Source organism: Benincasa hispida, chromosome 12 (genome assembly GCF_009727055.1).
Source record: "Benincasa hispida cultivar B227 chromosome 12, ASM972705v1, whole genome shotgun sequence".
NCBI classification, from domain to species: domain Eukaryota; kingdom Viridiplantae; phylum Streptophyta; class Magnoliopsida; order Cucurbitales; family Cucurbitaceae; genus Benincasa; species Benincasa hispida.
The window spans coordinates 37,508,044-37,530,040 of NC_052360.1; the positions used below are offsets into that span (position 1 = coordinate 37,508,044).

Below are 21,997 nucleotides of genomic sequence, written 5' to 3' on the forward strand. Positions count from 1 at the left end.
TGAAAATCAACTTTACAAAATCAATTTTACCTAAATCTAAAAAATCGCTAGTTCAACTATCACTCTCAAACATGTATTTAAATTAGCATCTAAAGATAGGGAAAACATATAATTTGGAAATGAACGAAAAAGTTGTAAAAGAGAATGTAATCAAAGGAAAGAAAACAAAACGATATTAGGAAGAAAAAAATATAATGAAAACTTATCATAAGTTTATTAGGTTTAGTTTGAGGTTATTATAGCTTTTAAAATAATTGTTGGCAATTGTGTTTCAAGAAAAATCAACTATAAAATGAAGTATATTAGTATTTGAAAGATTTCAATTTTTAACTTGAAAAAGTAAATTATGATGTTTGGTAAATAATGCTAAGTTGTTGTGATTAACAATAATCACTAACTAAATCACCCGCTATTAATTTTTTTTTTTTTTTTTTGTTGACAATTGATATTTTAACATATTTATTTAAAATGTTATACCATATACATGGTTTCAACTTAAATTTATATTTTCTTTGCTTTATATTATTTCTTAAGTATAAATGATTAAATATGAGAGAAACATGTACAATTTTTTTAATGATATTACTAAAAAGTATAAATTGATGTCATTTTGAACTAATCAATTTAAAAATTTAGGATATAGAAATTGGTTTTGTGAGTAATATATATGAAATTTACAAAATAAATTTTCATTTATAAAGAAAAAAATTTGAGAACTTGAAATATGTTAGAAAGTAATCACTGATTTTACAAGACTACTATTAAAAGCTAGTAAGATGATTAAGAAAGTGATTATAACAAATTTATTTGCAACCAGTCTTATCAAGCATTCAAAATAGTTAAAGATGTTTACGTAATCACTTTAAACCCTCTAAAAGCAATTACAAACACAACTCCAATATATTATTATAAAATAACTTATATATCAATCTAAGTATAACTCAATAAATAAAACATTAATTACTATTCTAAAGTTTCATGTTTCATAGTTAGAACTAAAAGAATACCACAAAACAAACCAAATTCCACATATATCCTTGGGTCAGATCAAAATACAGGTCTAGGCCTAGTGGGCTTAAGAAACCATTTGAGCTAGATCCAAGACTTAGCCCATGGGCTAATGAACCAAAGTTTCAACTGGCCCACTAAACTTAGTGTAGTATGTTTTAAATTAAATATAATTTATTATTATTATTATTATTTTTAGTTTTAGGTTTTTCTAATCAACATAGATATTTTATCAACTTTTCCCAATGATGTTGACAATTAACTCATTTATGGTTTGGAGTTATTAGAGCAATGTATTTTAAAGTTTCAATTATCAAAGTATAATGAATAGAAAAATAGAAAAAGTAACAAAAAGGAAAAAAGTTGAGTAGTTTATGTTGAATGAAAAGCAAATGAAAAGGGAGCATAGTCATTGCTTCATGGGGAAGAGAATTGATGTGCAATGATTTGTTTGGTTGGTGATTTGGAAAGTTGGTTTGGTAACCCATTAAACATTATTTCTCAACCTCTCTTTTTTCCTTTGTATATTGTGGGTTTGCTTGGACACTTCAAAGTATTACTAACATTTATCTTAATCATCACCACTCACCAAAAGTAGATATCAACTTTAAAATACTCATCTCTTTTCTCTTTATTTTCCCCTTTAAAACTATGCATTTCAACCATTCATAGTAACTTTTATGTTAGTGTGATCTTTGTAGAATGCATTTTTCTAAAATTATCCTTCACAAATAACTAAATAGATAACATCAAATGAATTTGTTATTGTGAGGTGTATGAGTTGCTTTTTGGCTAAATGCTTGACGTGGTAGCTTTTGGTTGGACTCATTCTACCAACAAAAAAAATAGGTTAAGTGATTTTAAAATGGTATGTGAATTCAATTAGCTTGGGCCTACAAAAGAGATATGTCAACTATTCATGGATTTATAAGGTTATTTACATATATTTATTACTCTACTTTTCATATAATTTTTAGATTAAAATACTACTTTAGTACTTTTAATCTTGATTCTTCTACTTTCAAAATATTCATTTTGGTTTTTCCTCATACTTTCAACTTTAGTTCATTTTAGTCTCTGTACTGTCAAAATGTTCATTTTAGTAATTGTAATTTCAATTTTGGTTCATTTTATATCATTTTACTTTTAAGAAGAAACCATTTTAATCTCTTAAAAATGAAAGGACCAATTTTTAAGAGTAGAAAGACTAAACAGATTTTGAAAGTAAGGACGAAAATGAACCACAGTTGAAAGTATAGGGATCAAAATAAAGATTTTGAAAGTATGGGAGCAAAATGAATAACACAAGCACTAGGGGCGTTTGGGGCAAAGATTATCCTAAGACTATAATAACTACTCTTTCTACTGTAAATACTATTTTGTAGTCCTCAATTAGTTATAGTTAACATTGTTTCAAAACCCCAATTTGCTACAATAATCACTATTTTACATTCATTATTTTTCTTATTCTTTGCTATAATGTTTACTATTTCCTTCTCAAACTAAAATAGCTTACACCTCAAACACATACTATTATAACCCAAAATAATATAATCTATACTCCAAACACAAAATATTATAACCCAACTATAATAAGCTAAGATTATAATAACCAACTCCTTAACCCAAACGTCCCCTAAAAGAGTATTCGATCATATCTTTCCAAATGATAATACATTTTTTTTTTATCAAAAAAGTGAAAATATTTGAAAATATGATAAAAGAAGGAAAATTGATAATACCTTAAGAAGAAAAGAGAAAAAAAAAGGGAGAAATATTTTTTTTCAAAACAAAGTAGTATTTAATAAATTTCTTCCCCTGTTTTTTCGAAGTCATAAGAGAGCATTTTCACCAATATGAGCATAGTTCAACTATCGTGAACTTGTACTATCAATTTTAACGTTTAAGTAGCATCTTCTACCCACATATTGTCAAAAGGAAGAGGATGGTGGTCATAGTGAAAGAAAATTTAAATACTTTTTTTTTTTTTTTTTTTATCTTTTTCCTCCAATTCAATGATTTAAAATAAAAATACTCATGTGTTTAAAGTCTCTCTAAAAAATGTTTTTATATACAAGTTTATTTGGATTATTATTTTGGATTATTATATACTAAAAATATTTTTGTTAATGTCAAATTATATAAAGGATGATTATAAAATATTATGAACTAATAATTTAAAATAATGGTCGCGATAGTTGGTTGTCTGGGTGGTCACTTTGGAATTGGTGGTGGTTGTCGTCGAAAGTGGTCGTCGGATGGTGGGTGAAGTTGGTCGCCGGAGGGCCAGAGGGTCGTGGTTGTCACAACAATATAGTAAAGGTGAGGTAGATGACTTTTGAGGCCATATTGGTAATTTTAAGAATTATACAAATGAGAGAGAGATTAACCATTAAAAACTAAAAAATCATTTTTTTTAAAAAGTCGTGTTTATACTAAACCAACTTATTCATAAATTCATTTTTTTAAAAAATTATTTTAAGTAGTTGTCAAACACTCAAATTTTTTCAAAATGATTTTTTTTTCCAATTTATGAGATAGATAGTTAATATCTTTAACTACTACATTATGTTTGAATTAGTAGTCTTTTTTTTTTAATTCAATAATACGTGGAGTTTGAGATTTGAACCGGTAATCTCTATCATAATTTATAATAATAACCAAAATCAATGCAAGTCATATTGGATTAACAAGTGTAAGTTTTGGCATTTGATTTTATCCCCTCTCTTTATATTTGCTTTACTTTATTGTTTGGCCTGTGGTGAAATTTTTTATTCTTTTTTTTTTACAACTTTGCTCTCTGTGAAAGAATAAAGATATTCTTTCAAGACAGTCAATTTTTGTTCTAATATTCTTACCTTGGTGGTGTTGAACCACAACTTTTCGTTTTGTTCCACATTTCCATTCATTTGTTTCTTGTTTTATATTTTGTGCTTATACATTTTGGTAATATATTTTATTCTTTTCTAGTAGTAGTTTACAAATTTAAACAAATTCGAAGAGTCAGTTTAGAATGATTTCTTTAATGCTCGACTTCACATTAGGATTTAGATAGAAAGGATTTTAAATTTTTATTTGTTTTTGGAACTAAATTGATTTGAAATGACTGAAATGTAATTAAGGATTTGTTTGGTAGGAAATCTGAAAACAGAAATTTGAAAACAATGGATTAAATAAAAACATTTTTGTATTTCATTTTTTCAGATATGTATTTAGTAGCCGATTCAAAAATTAAGTTCAAATTTAAATAAATTTTCATAAACTATTACTAATTAATTTCTAAACTTGTTTTATGTTAAAATTTTTGTGTAATTATTATTTTGTAATATCATATTATATATTTTAAATTTAACTAAAATAATTGAGCATGAAATAGTATAATTATTATTGTTTTTATCATTTTTAATATAATTCTGCAAACAAAATCAAGAAGGTAACCAAACACATATTCATTTAATCTAAAAAACATAAAACAGAATTTAGGCTAGCTACCAAAAATTTCTTATTTGGATATTTACCGAAAAGTTTAGTAAACTTTTTTCGTTTACCCTTATATTAGTTTTAGTTATAATTTGTTTGAAATTTTATTAGTAATTACAAATTTAATTGTTATATATTAGAAATTAAATGTATTATCAAGTTTACAAAAAGGTCAATTATAGTTTATTTTTCTTTAAAAATACCCTTCATGGCTACACCAATTTCAGGTCGCCGCTGGCAGAGGGTTTTTAGGTATGGTTACTTATTAAAAGTTGAACACGTAGCTGTTGCCTCGCGGCTCAAAATTCCTGCCTAACCCAGTCACAACAGGTTGAAATGTATAAAATTGTAAACAAAAATTTTAGACTTTGAAATCCGACCAGATTAGAATAGAAAATTATTTAAGTATAAACAAGATTTGAAATCAATTATAGCTGATTTCAAATTCCTTCATTTTCTTTTGCATCCGAACGTGTGAGTTCATTTACAATTAGAACGGATTTGAAATGTTTGCAAATCCCAAGGCAGGGGATAAAATATTAATTTTTAAGTGAAAGCACTTTGGGCCTTTTTCATTGATACGAGCATAGTTTGAACTTTGAGGTGATCAAGGCACTATATTTCTCGTAAATAGTATACTGAAAATCAAACTAAGGACTAAATGGTCCTTCACCAAGCATTTTAGCTTTATGTAAATAAGGTTAAAAAAATGGGATCTACCTTTTACTTTTCGACACGTGTGTGCATGTGTATAATTATGATAAGTTAGGATGAAGATTCATTTCCTTTCTCCTTCAAACAAGATTTGGATAGAAAAGGGATCCAAGGCAAGAGTTGCACAAAAATCACTTGTAACCCAAGGAAAGAACCTATTCCTAGTTTCCTCATCCTTCTTTCTTCATTTCCTTTCTTTTGCCTTGTGATCATTAAGTACTTTGGCTTTATGCTATGTGCATGCACGTGAAGCTAGTACCTTCTCATAATTCATAAACATTAAAGAAATGAGAATTCAAACCCACAATCCCCATGAGAGAAGGAACTAGTTTCTACAGTGTATCACTCAGTATTTCTGTACTTTAAGAGAGGGACACTTCACAATCAGAAGAGAAATGAACACTTTTAAACTTCACTATTTCTATAATGTAATACAACAGTACATTTACAGAACAAGCAAAAAGGAAAAAAAAGAACTATGATTTCAACCTCATACAGATCCCATTCCCTGTTTTATTGACATTTTACCAGTCTCCCGACACTCCCACTACCTGCCTGGACTGGCTTGTTTTCCTATTATCTTATTTTCATTTCCTGTTCTCTAACAGTAATAACTATAGAAGTTTATCTTACAAACTCCATAGACAAAGCATGAGTCCAAATTTTGTTACTTTGAAGAAACTTCAGAGGTGCATGTATTAATAGGCATATCAGTAGGTGTGCATACCAGAGCTCTTCGTTGTAAATGCCTCAAGCTTTGCTCCATACTTACTTGCACCATCTCTGCCAGCATCTTCTTTGCTTTACTAGATTGATCGTCATCTCCATCAATCTGAGAGATAATGTTACAAACAATGTTCTCAATTGTATCGGGTTGAAGCTCAGATCTTGGATATGGAGAGTCTCTTAATAGCCTTAGGAGGGTTTTAGCTTTTGACTGAGATTTAGGTGTTCCTTGGACAGTGAGTTCAAGAAGGCCAGGGATTACCCCTTCTCCTAAGATAGGTTCTCTGTATTTACACCGGTCGCTCTCACACATCGTCAATAGTGCACCAACAGCATGATCACGACTTTGAAGAGAGCCATTCTCAAGCACTTCGACAACAGCAAGAACTCCACCTTCTTCAGATGTCAATGCTATTCTGCCTTCATCAAAACCAACTAAGGATTCAATCAGTGAGCAGCATTTTTCAGCAGTTTTTGAAGATTTTTTACAAGTTTTCAATAGACTAACTATTGACGGGACTGGCTTTGAATCTAGAATGATGCTAAGATTATGTGGAAGTGTTGAAAGATTGGAAAGGGCCATTACAGCATCTGCCTTTGCTTGTGGGCTTCCACATCTAAGAATCTCCACAAGAAGGGGAATGGCACCAGCAGCACTTATTAATGGCTTATTGACAGTAGAGGCAGATAGAGTGAGTAAAGAAGCAGTTGCATTCTCCTGTAGGATCAAACTCTCTGACTGCAGAAAACCAATTATTGGTCCCAAGGCACCAGCTCCTACAATCTTGATCTTATTCCTGTAGACATATTACAATTACTTAATATATGAAGGCTTGGAACTAAAGTCAGTGTTACACATGGAATCAGTTACCAGAAACCTACCACCAACAAACTAAAGAAACAGATGTCACAAAATTAACAAAATCAAATTTCATTACATTACCTAACACAAAAAAGCCCCTAAGCACTATAGGTAATCATATTCTTACTTCAGCAAACAGTATCATTCATAGGACTGAAACAGTTTAAAATTTGATTTGTACAGAAGCTCCACAAACTGAAAGTAGACCAAAATTTTCTAGGAAAAATTTCAAAACTGTGATGGGGACTCAAGGCCACCAATATATTCCATGTGCTAGAAGGAACAAGACAGGGCACATGAGAATGTGAATAGCATGTGTAAGGAACAAAGAAAGAACAGGGGTGAGCTTAAAATAGCACATCTGCAAGATAAAGTAAGCTATGTGTGTGTCCGGCCACATATATCAAAGGAGGAGCCAATTGCAAATGGGGAGGGGAGGATCCTGTAATGGATAAGCAAGCTAATGAAAGAGCTGAGGAGATTATGAAAATCAACAGAGTAACAGACCAGTTTAAAGGAAAACCATGTTTCTATTTAGAATGATCAAATCTATACGTTCAATATTTGTTTACAAAACCTTTCAAAAACTGTTTCTTCGAATCACTCAAAAACAGATCATCCCACATCAGAAAGTAGTCACTAAGGCAAATATCATCTATACTATAGTAATAACAGCATATCAAAGACAATATCTGGAAGATTTTATTTCAAAAAGAAAACAGACAAAATAAACACATTCTTCATTTCTTCTGTAACCAAAATTGGGTAATCAAAGACCCCAACCACCGCGTGCCATGCCAACCACATTACAAAAATAAAAAAAAGAGGGGAAAGCCTCCAACAACTAAAGCCACAAGATAACAACAATATAATTAGCAATAGAATAAACGAAGCTCAACAGGACAAACACAAATACTGAAACTAGCAAAATCTTTATCAATTTAAAAAACATAGTCAATATAGAAAATCATTCTCTAAAGGGAATCCAATAAAAATTATCTCCATCTAATTGGCCAACCAACACATTTAAATTTATTTTGAGATAGATTTTCTTTCTCCTTTCTTCCTCCTCCTCCTCCCTCCTCTACCTTTTACATTTCATTCGCATATTCTCCAGTAAGAAATATAATTAACCACAAAACCTCATGGGGTATCGCTGATTTGATGAAAAAAATCAGAAAGCATAACTAATTCAACAAATTAATTAAACTAAGCGCAAGGAGGCAAGTTAACCCAAATTTCAGAAAACATGAAAAGAAATTATAGAAGGCAAAGAGATCTAAGAGGGAATTACTTTTCATCTTTGACGGCAAGGTTGAGAAGAGCAAGAAGGGCGGCCTCAAGGTGGGATTCAGGGGAGTGATGTCGGTGGAGCATGGAAACGAGATGAGGGATTGATTGAGAGAGGTGACGGCGGCAGCGTTGGGAGGTTTTGGTGAGTCGGCGAATTTCACAGGCGCCTAGGAACTTGGAATCGAGAGAGTCGGATTGAACGAGGAGGAGAGCCTTCTGGACGGCGGCGTCGGGAGAGGAAGCGGAGGCGGCGGCGCGGTGGTGGTTGCCGGAGGGAGAAGAGCAATAATCCATGACGAGGAAGGAGTGGTGAGTTGAGAGATGAGAGAGAGATTTAAGAGGAAGAGAAGAGGAGAGCGTGGCTTTAAGCAACAGTTAGCAAAAAGAGAGAGAGAGAGAGAGAGAAAACGTTTATGTTATTTAATTTTATTAATGAATTAACTTCCTTTTTTAAAATATTAAATTAATTAAATAAGAGGAAAATAGAATAGAGTATAGGTTATGTTTTTGACGGTTGAATTTTCTTGGGGTGAGGGCAAATTTGTAAAATTATGAGTGTGGGGCAGGGGCAGTTATTAAAGTGATATAAGAGTCGTTATCGGATTGGAAGTTGAAATGAAACGACTTTGGGTTTAGGTTGAGGCTTAGGTTTGGTGATGTTCAAATATTAATACTTAAATCAGTTTTTTTTTTTTTTTTTTTTTTTTTTTTTTTTTTTTTTTTTTTCTGGAAAGGTTATTATATACCGTTTCTACTTTGAAGACCTAAAGAATTTTATATTTCATAAATATCTTAAAATTTATATATTTTCAAAGATGATTTTTAGTATTAATTTTGAACCATTATACTTTTTTTTCATTTATTTATATCTAATTTTTATATATATTTCCTTATTTACAAAACTACCTTCATGATCGGGAGAGAAAATGAATTTTTTCCATTTTCAATTGGGGAGAAAAAAATACATTTATTGTAATTTTCTTTCTTTTTTTTTTCAATTGGATAGAGAAAATGTATTATTTTATTTTCCATTTTCACAGCTTCTTTGATTTTTAATATTATGTGATACATACTCTTGTTTGATTTTTAATATCATATGATATATATTCTTTTTTTATTATTATTATTTTTTCAATGTAATATATTCAACTGTTTATTTGGTATCAATATTCCCCAACGTTCTAATATGTATGTCAATATTACTTGAAACATTATCAATATACCTTATGTTACTGAAAAATCCTCGATCACTATCGAGTGTAACTCGATCCTCAACCCTCGAACGGAAACAAGAACACCACCACAAGAGTTACCTTGGTATTCTTAGTGTGAGAATCCAGGAGTTGTGGGATCTGTGTGATTTTGGATAGAGGAATGAAGGAGGTAAACGATTGAATAGAAGATCGAGTAAGTGGGAGAAGGAAGAAGTCTATCGTATAGACTTGTAAGAAGAAGTCTATCATATAGACTTGCCACTCGATCGTATAGGAACGAGTAACTATTGTATAGTAAATCCGGTACTCAATCGTTTAGTCTGTGAGATGCTATCGTTTAGTAAGACTCTTTTACTCGATAGTCTTTCTTTTTGTGAGACCGATTTAATGAATCATCAACTTCATAATTTTGGAAAACCATTTTTCTTTTTATCTCACAGTTTCCATAACTGTGCATAACCTCCCACTCAAGTCGGTTATTAAAAAAAATAATAATTAATTATTATATAATTAATATATTATAACTAAATATAATAACCAACTTATCATATTATATTTATAACATATGGTTTTAATATTTCATCATATGAAACATATAAACTATTGTTCTTTTTTCTATTTTATGGTATTTAATCTAAATCATATTTATAATAATTCCTCCAATTAATAATGTATCAAATACATCATATTAATTATAACACTTATAATTGAATCAATTTAATTATATCATACATAATCAAATTTCCTCTTGTTAATTTGAACACTTAAAACTAACCAAAATTTGATTCTCAACTTGAACCTATTGAGCTACCAAGAGGACCTTATGGAAATGTAGCTTGAAACTCCAACGGTATGTGAATAACTGGCTAAACTCTTTAGTCACGAGATCCACCATCCGTTAACTGTTGGTCATTCCACTAAAGATCGATAGTTGCACTCTTTGTGATTTATAATCCACATGTGGTCTTCTTCAAAGAAGGTAATATTTGTTGATACAAACACTTTATTATCACTTGGATCATAGAAGTATCCACCTCTCGTTTCCTTATGATAACCTACAAATAGGCACACTTTTGAACGAGGTTCCAACTTTTTGGGGTTTACCATAAGCACATGGGCTGGACATCCCCAAATCCTAAACTGGTGCAAACTACCTTTACAACCTCTATATAACTCAAAAGATGTTTCATAAACACTCTTTGAGGGAATGTTGATCAAAATATGAACCGTAGCCTCCATTGCATATCCCCAAAACGAGTCTAGAAGATGAGCATAACTCATCATAGACCGAACTATGTCTAACAGAGTTCTGTTTCTCCTTTCTGATATACCATTCTGCTGAGGTGTACCTGAGGCTAAGAGTTGGGACATGATTCCATGTTCTATCATATAGTTCTGGAATCTTAAGTCCATATACTTTCCACCACGATCAGATCATAGTGTTTTTATCTTCTTACCTAACAAGTTTTCAACTTCAGTCTTGTACTCCTTGAACTTCAAAAGCTTCAGACTTATGTTGCATTAGGTATAGATACCCAAATCTAGAATAATCATCTATGAAAGAGATAAAATATTCATACCTACCTCGTGCTCTTACATTCATTGGACCATAGAGGTCTGAATGTATAAACTCCAAGGTTTCCTTGGCTTTATAACCTTTTCCAATAAAAGGCCGCTTGGTCATTTTGCCTTCAAGGCATGATTCACATACTGGTAAAGAGTTTCTTTATAAACCATTTAGAAGTCCACTTTTCAATAACTTCTCAATCCTATTGAGATTGTTGTAACCTAACCTTAGATGCCAAAGATAGGCATTTTCTTTATGAGAAATTTTTTGTCTTTTTACAGTTGTTGTTGTTTTGAACATTTTAGTATTGAGCATAACTTTTATGACTAATGGGCTTAGTACATACAAGTTATTTTTTATTGAACCAAAACCTAACTCCATTCCATTCTTAAAAAATAAATACTTTGTTCTCAGATAAGAAAATGGAATAATTTTGTTCAAGTAGACAGGAAACAAAAATTAGGTTTCTCTTGATATGAGGAACTACATATACGTTATCCAATAACAGATATCTTTTCTTGTCCAAAAAAACTTAAGCATGACTATAGTAACAACTGAAACGGCCTCACCAGTATCGACTCTAAGAGTCATCTCTCCAGCTTCCAGTTATTTCCAGGAACTAAATCCTTGATGGGAAGAACACACGTGGTTAGTAGGCCCTGAATCAATTATCCAAGCAGAATCATCATTCTCTACTAAGCACGTCTCCAAGACAAATAAATCATATTTATTGTCTTTGGACTTCTTCCTTTTCTGGAGAGTAGTGGGATCAGTACCAGAACCCATATCATAAACTCCAAGTTTCATTTTAGAGGACAATCCTCGTTGATGAACTTCATCAGAGTTAGTAACGATTGCTTTCTCTGTTAGTCTCTTGATATTCAATATGGACTGGAGATTATTTTGGGAACTGGCACTACTGGTTTTATTATCATCAATCCCATTTTGCTTGAATAATGAGACTTTCGTTCAAACAATTCTCACATTGATTCCATGATCTCATGTGCAATGACCATGTTCTCAAACCTTTTGGCCAATGCATTAGGTATGCTTGCCAAAATGTGAACTCGGGCCTTCGAATTAGCCTTCATCCACACCTCATATGCATTACGAACATTTCATGGTGCATCAGGGGTTGGGACTTGAGGAAAATCCTCATTCATGACAACTTCGAGGTTGTCTACCACGAAAAAGGTTTTAATGGATTCTTTCCACGTCATGTAATTAAAACCGGTCAAACTTGAAAAGGCAACTAACGGAAAATCACTATTTGACATTTTGCTGAAAAACAAACATATTGATCTACATTAGATTTTAGCATAACTCTTAAAAAATCCAACAAGTTTTAGCAAAATCTAAATGAACCCCATTAAACATCTAATTTTGCAATGACGCTTAAGTGATTTAGGACAAAAGGCACCAAAGGGTAGTCATTTTCTCCCTTCACTGAATTGAGACACTCTCAACTAATTATTTCACTAGAATAACTCTTATTCCTATAAGGACCAGTCATCATTTATTTGGTCAATAAATCATTAACTTGCTGAATAATTTCTCATAAGTGACCCTTCATTTTAGATCCTAGAGTTCCGCCCCAATGAGCCAACTGAAAGGGAAAAACCGATTGGGGCAAAAACTAAAGTGACCCTATCCATTTCTGGAGTTCGCTTTGATATTGACCAACTGCACAAACCATTCGAAAGGGGACCCTTGAAGGAATGATATATCATGTAGCGGAAGACTACAAAATCAATAAGCACTTAAACTACGTTTAATTTAAGTTTTAGACATGTTGTACATATGATATTCAAAAGAGGGTTTGTAACACATATTACCTTTAGAGGTTCCTCCACAAAACAGCTAAAAAACACCAAGATAAAGCTTGAATCATCGAGAGGACTACCACCGAGATCTTCTCTATTATGCTTAAGCTAGAATGTGTGGTGGAAACACTTGAACAAGTTGAATTGATGAGGAACGAGAGCCGAGTTCTCAATTCAGAAATTTTCTTTTTATCTCTCGTTAGTCTTCATGCATGGAGCTTCAATATATAGGTAAAAACCATGCAAATGTATCAGGTTGCATGTTTGGCAGCTCCAGCTTAAAGATTAGCAATGGAATTTGGTGATTCTCCAATAAATATGGTTAGTGGATTTTTCCCAAAAAAAAGGAAAAAATCCACTAACTAAGAATGTTTTCAAAAAACATCTTTTATTTTAAATTAGTTTTATAAAATTAATTCAAAATAATTAATTAGATAAAATTAATTTTTAATTTAAATATTAATTTAATATCTAAATATTAAATTAATACAATATCACCAATAAATCAATTTTATATTTAAATCATAATTTAAATATTAATTTATTTTCCAACTTTGTATAATTTTAATTAAAGTAAACATTTATAATTGTATCATATACAATCAATTGAAAACCCTAAAATTCATACATTAATACTCAATTTGTTATTCCAATTTAATGAGCTAGTAGAGAGACCTAATGAACCTATAGTTCATGAGCTCCAGCGATCTGTAATTAATTTGTTAAAACTCTTTAATTGAATTAATTACTATTTGTTAACTATCAAGACACACCATTATAGCTCGATAGTTGCACTCTCCTCACTGTAGATGTATTTCTGTCCATATAAACCATAATCAGTAAGTCAATTCTTCACAGGTTGTTCGTATTTATAGCTGGGTCAAAATTACCGTTTCACCCCTGCAAATACATCTTGTTCCTTAAGTTCCCACCGACCCTCTAATGAACATTTTGATTCATAACACTACTTATGAATCATGTCCTTTCTTTACCATGAGAAGGTAGGGCCCCGATTGTTCAAGACCTGGAATCAACACTTGAGAGAACAACCTATCTGCTAACCCTAAAATGGGTAGGAGTGAATTCCATCTTGCAGGGTTATGTTCCCAGCTATTCATCTGGTCTTATCCCCAAAATGAAAGGCTTATTGAGCAGTGCTGTTGGACTACTCTCACCCATGCAGATCAAAGGATAATCCCGAATAAACAGGAGTTCATAGCTAGCTCAGGATTAAGATTGAGTTATCCTAGGTTACTTAAATATGAAATAGTCAGTTTTAATAGTAAATGGTCGTTATAAAGAAAAGTGACTATTTCGTGGTCTAGTCTACATGCAAACTCATTGCATATGATGCTCTCACTCACATGTCTTTACATGAATGATTTGTGGATCATATCATTTTTATTACCTATACAAAATGGACTGCATCCCATAGTATTACCAGGATGAGATACCCAATTTCATCCATACACTTATTAGACCATTTAGGCTATATACTATTAACTTGATCTTGTTTATGTCACTACGTAAAGCTAAAGTATTCATACTATAGCCATGGATATGTTTATTGGATTTTCGTAATAGAGTGCAAAATTAGCAACTTTATTTAAATAAAATACTCAATATTTTATGATAAATAGAATGTTTAACACGAACTACGAGTTCTAGGACATTCCTAGCAATGCTCCCAGGGCATTTCGAGGCCGCGCAAGAATGTCTCACGGTATAAATCAATGAAAGAGACTGTAGGACATGTTGACACACATCCCTCTCTCACTTACTATAAATATTCTCTCCATTCACCTTGATATTGACCCATGCAAACACCATCCGAAGGGGGACGCTCCCAGTGCGCCTCAAGGCCAAGTATTAGTCTCATGGTGTGGATATTAAAGGAGAAATGTGAGTGAAAAATGACATATCATGTACATCTTTTCCTCCCATTGAGTATTTTAACAACCTAGGTTTTAATTTACTTAGGAAAAATACGGCTAATTATTTTTACTAAGTGATTGTTTAAGTTTGCCCAAAAGTAACACTTACTTTGGAAAGTTATTTTTTTTTTTTTATTCACATTCATTAAACACTTTAACAAATATTAATCAACAATTGCATGCTTGTAGCAAATCTATCTAATTCACCTTTTCAGGTAGGTTCCTAGGTAGGGGTGCTCCGTTTCTATTAGCTTAAATACCCTAGCCTAGTCAGAATCCACCTTAGATAAAAGGTCCCTTATAAATATATATGCTACAAATTTAATCTTTTATTGGAATCAATTTAATCCTATTAAACCAATTTAAAAGATTAATCTAATTTCTAATCTCATTAGAAATTTGTGAACTTAGGTCTATCTCAATCATATTTTAAAACTATTTTAAAAAATGATTTTACCTAAGTTTGCATGCAACTCTTGGTTATTGGTTTTAATTTCTAATTTAATTTATTTATAACTCTTATAAAGTAAATGAGACAAATTAAAACCAACATTGCAAGCATTAACATACTTTATAAAATTATAACGCTTATAAGATTACCTAAAGTAATGTCATGCATCATGCAATGTTCATTCATTACTAATATATAACAATTATATAACTAAGTAATGAACCATGCTATAGCATACATTCCATACAACCATTCAACCTTATATTATAACCCTTATAATATAAATGATACATGGATATGCTATAATGCATGCATACATATACTATAACTCTTATATTATATGATGCATGAGCATGCTTTATATAATTTAAATTATGCATACAAGTATATTGTAACACTTATAATATAAAATGATGCATGAAATAAATGCATAACATATGGTGGATTTTAAAACTATATGCTATACATTATGATATATAATAAAAACATACATCACATGTATATTAATATTAAAGTTGATGGACCAGGATAGAACATCTCTAAAATGGAAATTAAAAGGCTAACTATTACAAATAGAGTCCACCGGTTCGGAACAAGTGAACCGGGTCTTGAACCGCTCCACAAAGAACTCTTGTAGCTGATCGTGTAGCAAACGCCTGATTGTCGAGCAACGAGGCGTCGAGTATAGATAACCGTTTATATGCGATCGCGTAGCTTATGACTCTGTGATGAACATGAAAGTCTATGCGATCGTGTAGTAAACATACATGCATCGAGTATCACATACTATGCGATCGTGTAGCTAATGACTATGCGATGAGCATGATAGTCTACATGATCGTTTAGTAGACAACCATGCATTGAGTATCATATAGTGCGGGATCGTGTAGCTAATGACTATGCGATGAGCATGATAGTCTACATGATCGTTTAGCATACAAGGATGCGTCGAGTATCATATACCGCACGATCATCTACCAAGCTAGCGCCTACGCGATCATGCAGGCAACGCAACACGATTGTGTAGCAAATCTACACGATTGCGTAGCATTAGTTATGCGATTCATTAGCAAATGCTACACAATCTTGTAGCAAACTCCACATGATCGCATAACAAAATCTAAACAATCGTTTAGCTCTAGATACACGATGCGGCATCCTCCGTTTCATCTTCTCCATCGAAACACATTGTAACCCTTCTTCTGAAGCCTCACAAGCGGCTAAAAAACTTAATAAAACACAGATTCGATTGCAAATTATTGCCCAAAAATGCAAGAGCCTTTACAAATGACATTGTAAATTTAAACAGAAAGCCATAAAACTGAGACTTCTATCTCAAAACATCCATCAACAATTCATCCACAAACATTTATCACATAAATGCAATGCAGATCATAAAACCCACTAGAACTGTAAACGAATTTGATACAAGAATGGAATTTGAAATCAGAAACCAACAACCTGGCTCTGATACCAATTGAAGGAAACTCACATGAGAAGATCCTTGAGCAGAAGTGGATCGTCCAAATTCCATTGATTATTGAATATAAAATTTACAATAAATATAAAAATAGATATGCATTTAAAACATAAATTACAACATGCTTTTATAAAGGAAAATAGGTTTCAAGAAACCTATTGAAGAACCTTTCTTCAAGTAATCCCTCGTACTAGTCACGAACAAAACTTCTTCTTCGTGGATCTCCTCTTTCATATACGGACATTACCAAGCGAGAACCTTTTGTATTGTCTTTTGGGATTCAAAGACTGAAGTAGAAGTTGTGGGCTTTGCTTGAGTCCTAGGAAGAGGGAAGGAGATGGAGAGGATGAGAGAGAAGTTTTCTTTAGAGAACCTTTCCCTTTCAGATAAAACTTCTCTGTAATTGTGAATTGATTAAAGAAGATGATTCCCTCAACTTCTTTTATCACTTGTTAGTTTTCTTTGAGAGAATGTGGGGAGGGAGTTATAGCTCCTTCCCTTTTATTAACTTCAAATAAATTAATAAAATAGAATATATAATAACTACTTTATTATATATGCACTATATGTTATATCAAATATAACATATAGCCTATAGTTTTATATTGCATCAAATCAATATAAACTATAGATTTTATTCTCTCTTAACTATACATGACATTTAATATAAATCACATTTATATTAAATCCACTTATATGAATCTCATTCATATAAATGATATTTGGATCATATCCAAATATTTTATTCCTTTCAATATAAATCATATTTATATTTAATTACATGAATTTCATTCATATAATTGGTATTTGAATCATATTCAAATTCCTCTCATAATGTATCAAATACATTATAATTAATTATATCATATATAATTAATTCCCTCCATTAGTTTGAACACTTCAAATTAATCCAAAGATTAAATCCCTATTGAACTACAGTGGGGACCTTATGGACCTTAAGATTAAAGCTCCAATGGTACCTGAATAATTAATTAAACTCTTTAATTAAATTACCAACATTCGTTAACTGTCAGTCACTCCACTAAAGAGCGACAACTGCACTTTTCGCACTACAGATAAATTTTTGTGTTCATTGGATATAACTAATCAACAATGTGATGACCCTTCACAAATTACTCGTAAGTATAGTTGGGCCAAAATACCGTTTTGCCCCTGTAGTTACATCTAACTCCTTAAGTACCACCGATTTCTCTAATGAACAATAGGTCATAGTCCCACTATGAATAAGTTCTCTCGAGCCAAGAGAGGGTGTCGCCACTATGTTCAAGACCTGAAATTAGCCCTTAAGGGAGAAATTTATTTACTTGCCCCTACATTGGGTAAAGAGTGAATTCCGTCTTGTGTAGCTGAGTTCCCATCTCCTCAATCAGACGAATCCCCAAAATGGTAGCTTTGTTGAGTTGGAAATCTGGACACTCACAACCAAACAAATCAAAGGGTTGCCTTCATGAGTAGGAGGTCACAACTAACTCAGGATTCAGGTCATGTCACCTATGGTCATCCTAGTGAAATGTAAGTCTCTATTATTAACGGCATTATATAAAGAGACTACTCATTCCGTGGTCCGGTCTTATACAAATAATTTGTATAGGATACCTCTACTTGCATGTCTCCACATGAATGATTAGGATCAGACCATTTGTAGCATTTTACAACACTTGTAACACCTACAAAGCGGGCCATATCTGTAGTGTCACCAGGATAAGGTACCCAACCTTATCCATCTACTATAAACTATTTAGGTTAATATTTAAAACCTTATCTACTTGTATGTCTCTACATACTTGTTTAAATTAAAAGAAATAACGTCAGATCTTAGTTTGTTGGATTGAGTATATGCTTGTTATTAACAACAATATTTTTATACAGAGTTTACAAACTACGAGATTACAAGGAAATTTAGGACATCATTCTCAACACTTATAACCTTTTATGAAGAAAATAATGTTGGGTTTGATGTCCTAAAACTCGTAGATAGTAAATGTAACATTTGACCGATCATTAATAAAGTGTTATCAATGTTTATTACAATAAATAGTTATTGTTTATCTTGTATTTATCTTGCCTAAATAACCGTAATCCAATAAAGCATCCTAGACTGTTGTATGAGTCTTGAACTGTATGTGCAGACATACGGGGACCAATATTCAAGATACAACCTAAAGGGTCTATAGTATATGGATAAGGCTGAGTATCTTATCATGGTGACACTATGGATGCGATCCACTTTGTGTTTGATACAAATGCAATGATCCAACGTATTCGTGTAGGAGACATGTGAGTGGGGGATCCTATGTGTTGGGGATGATGCCCTAAAGTCTCGTATCCTGTAGTTTTTAAACACATTTTGTAGAACGCTTTCGATGTATAATATATGATATTTTCTTCACTACTTGACTTTGCACATTGGATGTTTTATTTACTTTACCACAAACCAAGAAACTAAAATCTCTAGTTGTTATTATGTAACTTAAGCATGTATATGGTGACATATAAGTGGATCATGTCTTAAGTGATAACCAAAGTGGTCTGTAGTACATGGATATAGGAGGGAAACCTTATCCTGGTAACGCTATAGATGTGACCCACTTTGTGGAACAAGTTACAAGTGTTGTGACTTGCTACAGATGGTCTGATCCTGATCATTCATGTGGGGACGTGCGAATGAGGGCGTCTTATACAAAGAGTTTGTATAAGACCTGACCACGAAGTGTTAATGTCTCGTTATATAACGTCGTTCATGACAGAGACTTCACTTCACTAAGATGACCATAGGTAACATGACCTCAATTCTGAGTGAGTTGGGAACTCCTGCCATTGAGGGTAGTCCTTTGATTTGCATGGGTGCGAATGGCCAGGTCGCCGACTCAAACCTACCACTTTGGGGATTCGTCTGATTTGGGAGCTGGGAACTCAGCTACATAAGATGGAATTCACTCCTTCCCCAAAGCAGAGGTAAGTAGATAGATTGCTCCTTTAAGGGATGATCTCAGGGCTTGAACGATGTGGCGCCACACACCTTCTCATGACCCAAGAGGTGTCCACTATAGTTAGACTATGTTGTATTGTTCATTAGAGGGATCAGTGGTACTTAAGAAGTAAGATGTAACTATAGGGGCAAAACGGTAATTGGCTCAACTATACTTACAAGCTTCTGTGAAGGTTATCATACTAATGATTGGTCATTTATGATGGACATAGAAATATATCTGTGGTAAGAAGAGTTCAACTGTCGGTCTTTAGTGGAATGCCTGACAGTTAATAAATGGTGGATCTCGTAGCTAAAGAGTTTAGTCAGCTATTCACGTATCGCTGAAGCTTTGAGCCGTAGGTCCATAAGGTCCCCTTGGTAACTTGGATTCAAGTTGGGAATCAGTTTTTGGATCAACTTGAAATGTTCAAATTAACAAGAGGGACTTCAATTATATATGATATAATTGACTTTATGTATGTGATACATTAATTTGGAGGAAATTGGATATAAATATGATTTATATTAGTAGAGAAGAAAACACTATGGTTAATATATGATATCAAATTATAGGTTATGAATATAATATGATTATAATTATTATTTATTAATTTAGTAATTATGGGATAATTAGCCACCGTTTTCTCCATAACCGTGAGTTAGTGGGGAGTTCCATTCAGTTTTCGTCACTGTATAATAAAATGAAAATTGTTTTCATTTTGCAGATATATCAAAAAGAACACGGTTAATAGCTCACGGTGTATTTGATGCCCATCGCTTATTGAATTGAGAGCCTATATGATAACTCATCTTTTACTAGACGATCGTTTACATCCGCGCGCGTTTCTTTTAAACGATCGCTTAGCGCCCGAGCTTTACTAAACGATCGTATAGATGATCGCTTAGCTTTTCCTACATGATCATGTACTTCTACTAAATGATCAAGCACCTTGTCTATACGATAGACGTTTCCTTCTCCCATTTGCTTGATCGTTGTATACGATATGTTTTCCTCCCCCCTCTACCAAATCCGAATAGAGCCCACTCTTTGGATTCTCATTTTGAGAATACTAAGGACTTCAAGTGGTGGTGTCATCCCCATCTTCCTACTGTTTGTGTGAAGCCGTTCGTGGTAGACGATCGGGTGTTGCTGAGCTATAGCTTATCGTTCCAGCGAAAGTGAGAGCGTCCGTTCGTGGAGAGAGCGAAATCTGTTGTGAAGAGATCAACTGGTAAGTTTACTCGTTCTTTTGTTTATTTATCTCTAAGCATGCTGATAATTTAGTAGTTTAATGCATATCTATTTGTTTGAATGTAATTGTGGAAATTCTGTCACAATGCTTTTGGAAAGATCCGCTTCTGCTCATAAGTACTCTTATATAAAAGTTCCTTCAATTGGTATCAGAGCCAGGTTTCTGATATTCCAAATTCATTGCTGCAAAGAATTGCATTTACATTCTCGGTGGGTAACATCATGTCTACTCTCTATTTTAAGTGTTAATTCATTTGTGGATGTGTGGATTAATGGAGTTTCTGGGATGAAACCTCAGTTTGTTAAATTCTTTTACATTTCGAGTTAATTGTAAAGGCCTCTGCGTTTTTTGGGCATTATTAACTGCTATTGAGTCTGTATACAAAGTAGTTTGAGTCTGTGAGTTGTTCGTGAAGAAGCTCCATGGCAAGGGTTGCTATTTATCGAAGGATGAAGACGATCAAGCATTGGTCGAGTCGTGTAGACGATGGGGTAGACGATCATTGAGTATCAGATACTCGGGAGCTGTTTTACTCACGCATAGATGATTGTTTAGCTCAGCAAGCTTCATTGCTTAGTCACTGACTAAACAATCGTGTAGTAAATCGTTTACCTTTCGCGTGTTCAGTGATCGTCTAGATGATCGAGCTTCGCAGTTTCGTTGTCGTCTAAACGATCGTTTAGCATTCGTGTGTTTTCGTCTTGTGCGCTACACGATCGTTTACCTGGAGGCGTTTACTAAATGATTGGGAGCTTCGTTTGATCGGTTCAAGACCTAAGTTTCCTGTGAAACCGATTTGCTTGGTGAAAAAATGTAATAGATAGAATTTTATTCGGTTTTTTTTCTTGGGGGGGGGGGGGGGGTGGGGAGGGAAGCGGGTTCATCCTGGTCCCATTAATCTTGGTTTATTATACATGATAATGTTGTTTTTATTTTATATGTCATATGGTATGCACATATAGAAAAATCCCACTTTAGTTTATGCATTGGTCATGCATCATCTCTTTATTAATAAATGTTATGATTTGAGAAGCATGATTTATTACGTAAACGAGCATGACTCATGCATCAATATAATATAAGAGTTATATTTATGCATGCATAAGGCATTGACAAGCATCATTTTTATATTAATAATTTGTTATAATATAAGGGTATTATGAAAAACATGTGGTGCTTGGTTTGTTGCTTGTATATAAA

At 32.7% G+C, this 21,997-nt stretch overlaps 1 protein-coding gene across 1 annotated transcript; it reads right to left on the minus strand.

Moving 5' to 3' along the window:
• Positions 1-5,588: 5,588 nt before the first annotated feature.
• On the minus strand, positions 5,589-8,485 carry LOC120068595 (U-box domain-containing protein 2). Its single transcript, XM_039020415.1, has 2 exons — positions 8,085-8,485; positions 5,589-6,725 (listed from the first exon to the last, which is right to left on the minus strand). The coding sequence occupies exons 1-2, from the start codon at positions 8,375-8,377 to the stop codon at positions 5,870-5,872; spliced, it is 1,149 nt and encodes a 382-aa protein (XP_038876343.1). The 5' UTR covers positions 8,378-8,485; the 3' UTR covers positions 5,589-5,869.
• Positions 8,486-21,997: the final 13,512 nt, after the last annotated feature.

What these genes read in the sequence shown, in the direction of transcription:
- LOC120068595 (XM_039020415.1), bottom strand. Translation starts at nt 8,377, where the DNA reads ATGGATTATTGCTCTTCTCCCTCCGGCAACCACCACCGCGCCGCCGCC. An exon ending in CTTGCCGTCAAAGATGAAAA is followed by an intron (nt 6,726 to 8,084) that starts GTAATTCCCTCT and finishes ATATGTCTACAG; the next exon opens with GAATAAGATCAAGATTGTAG.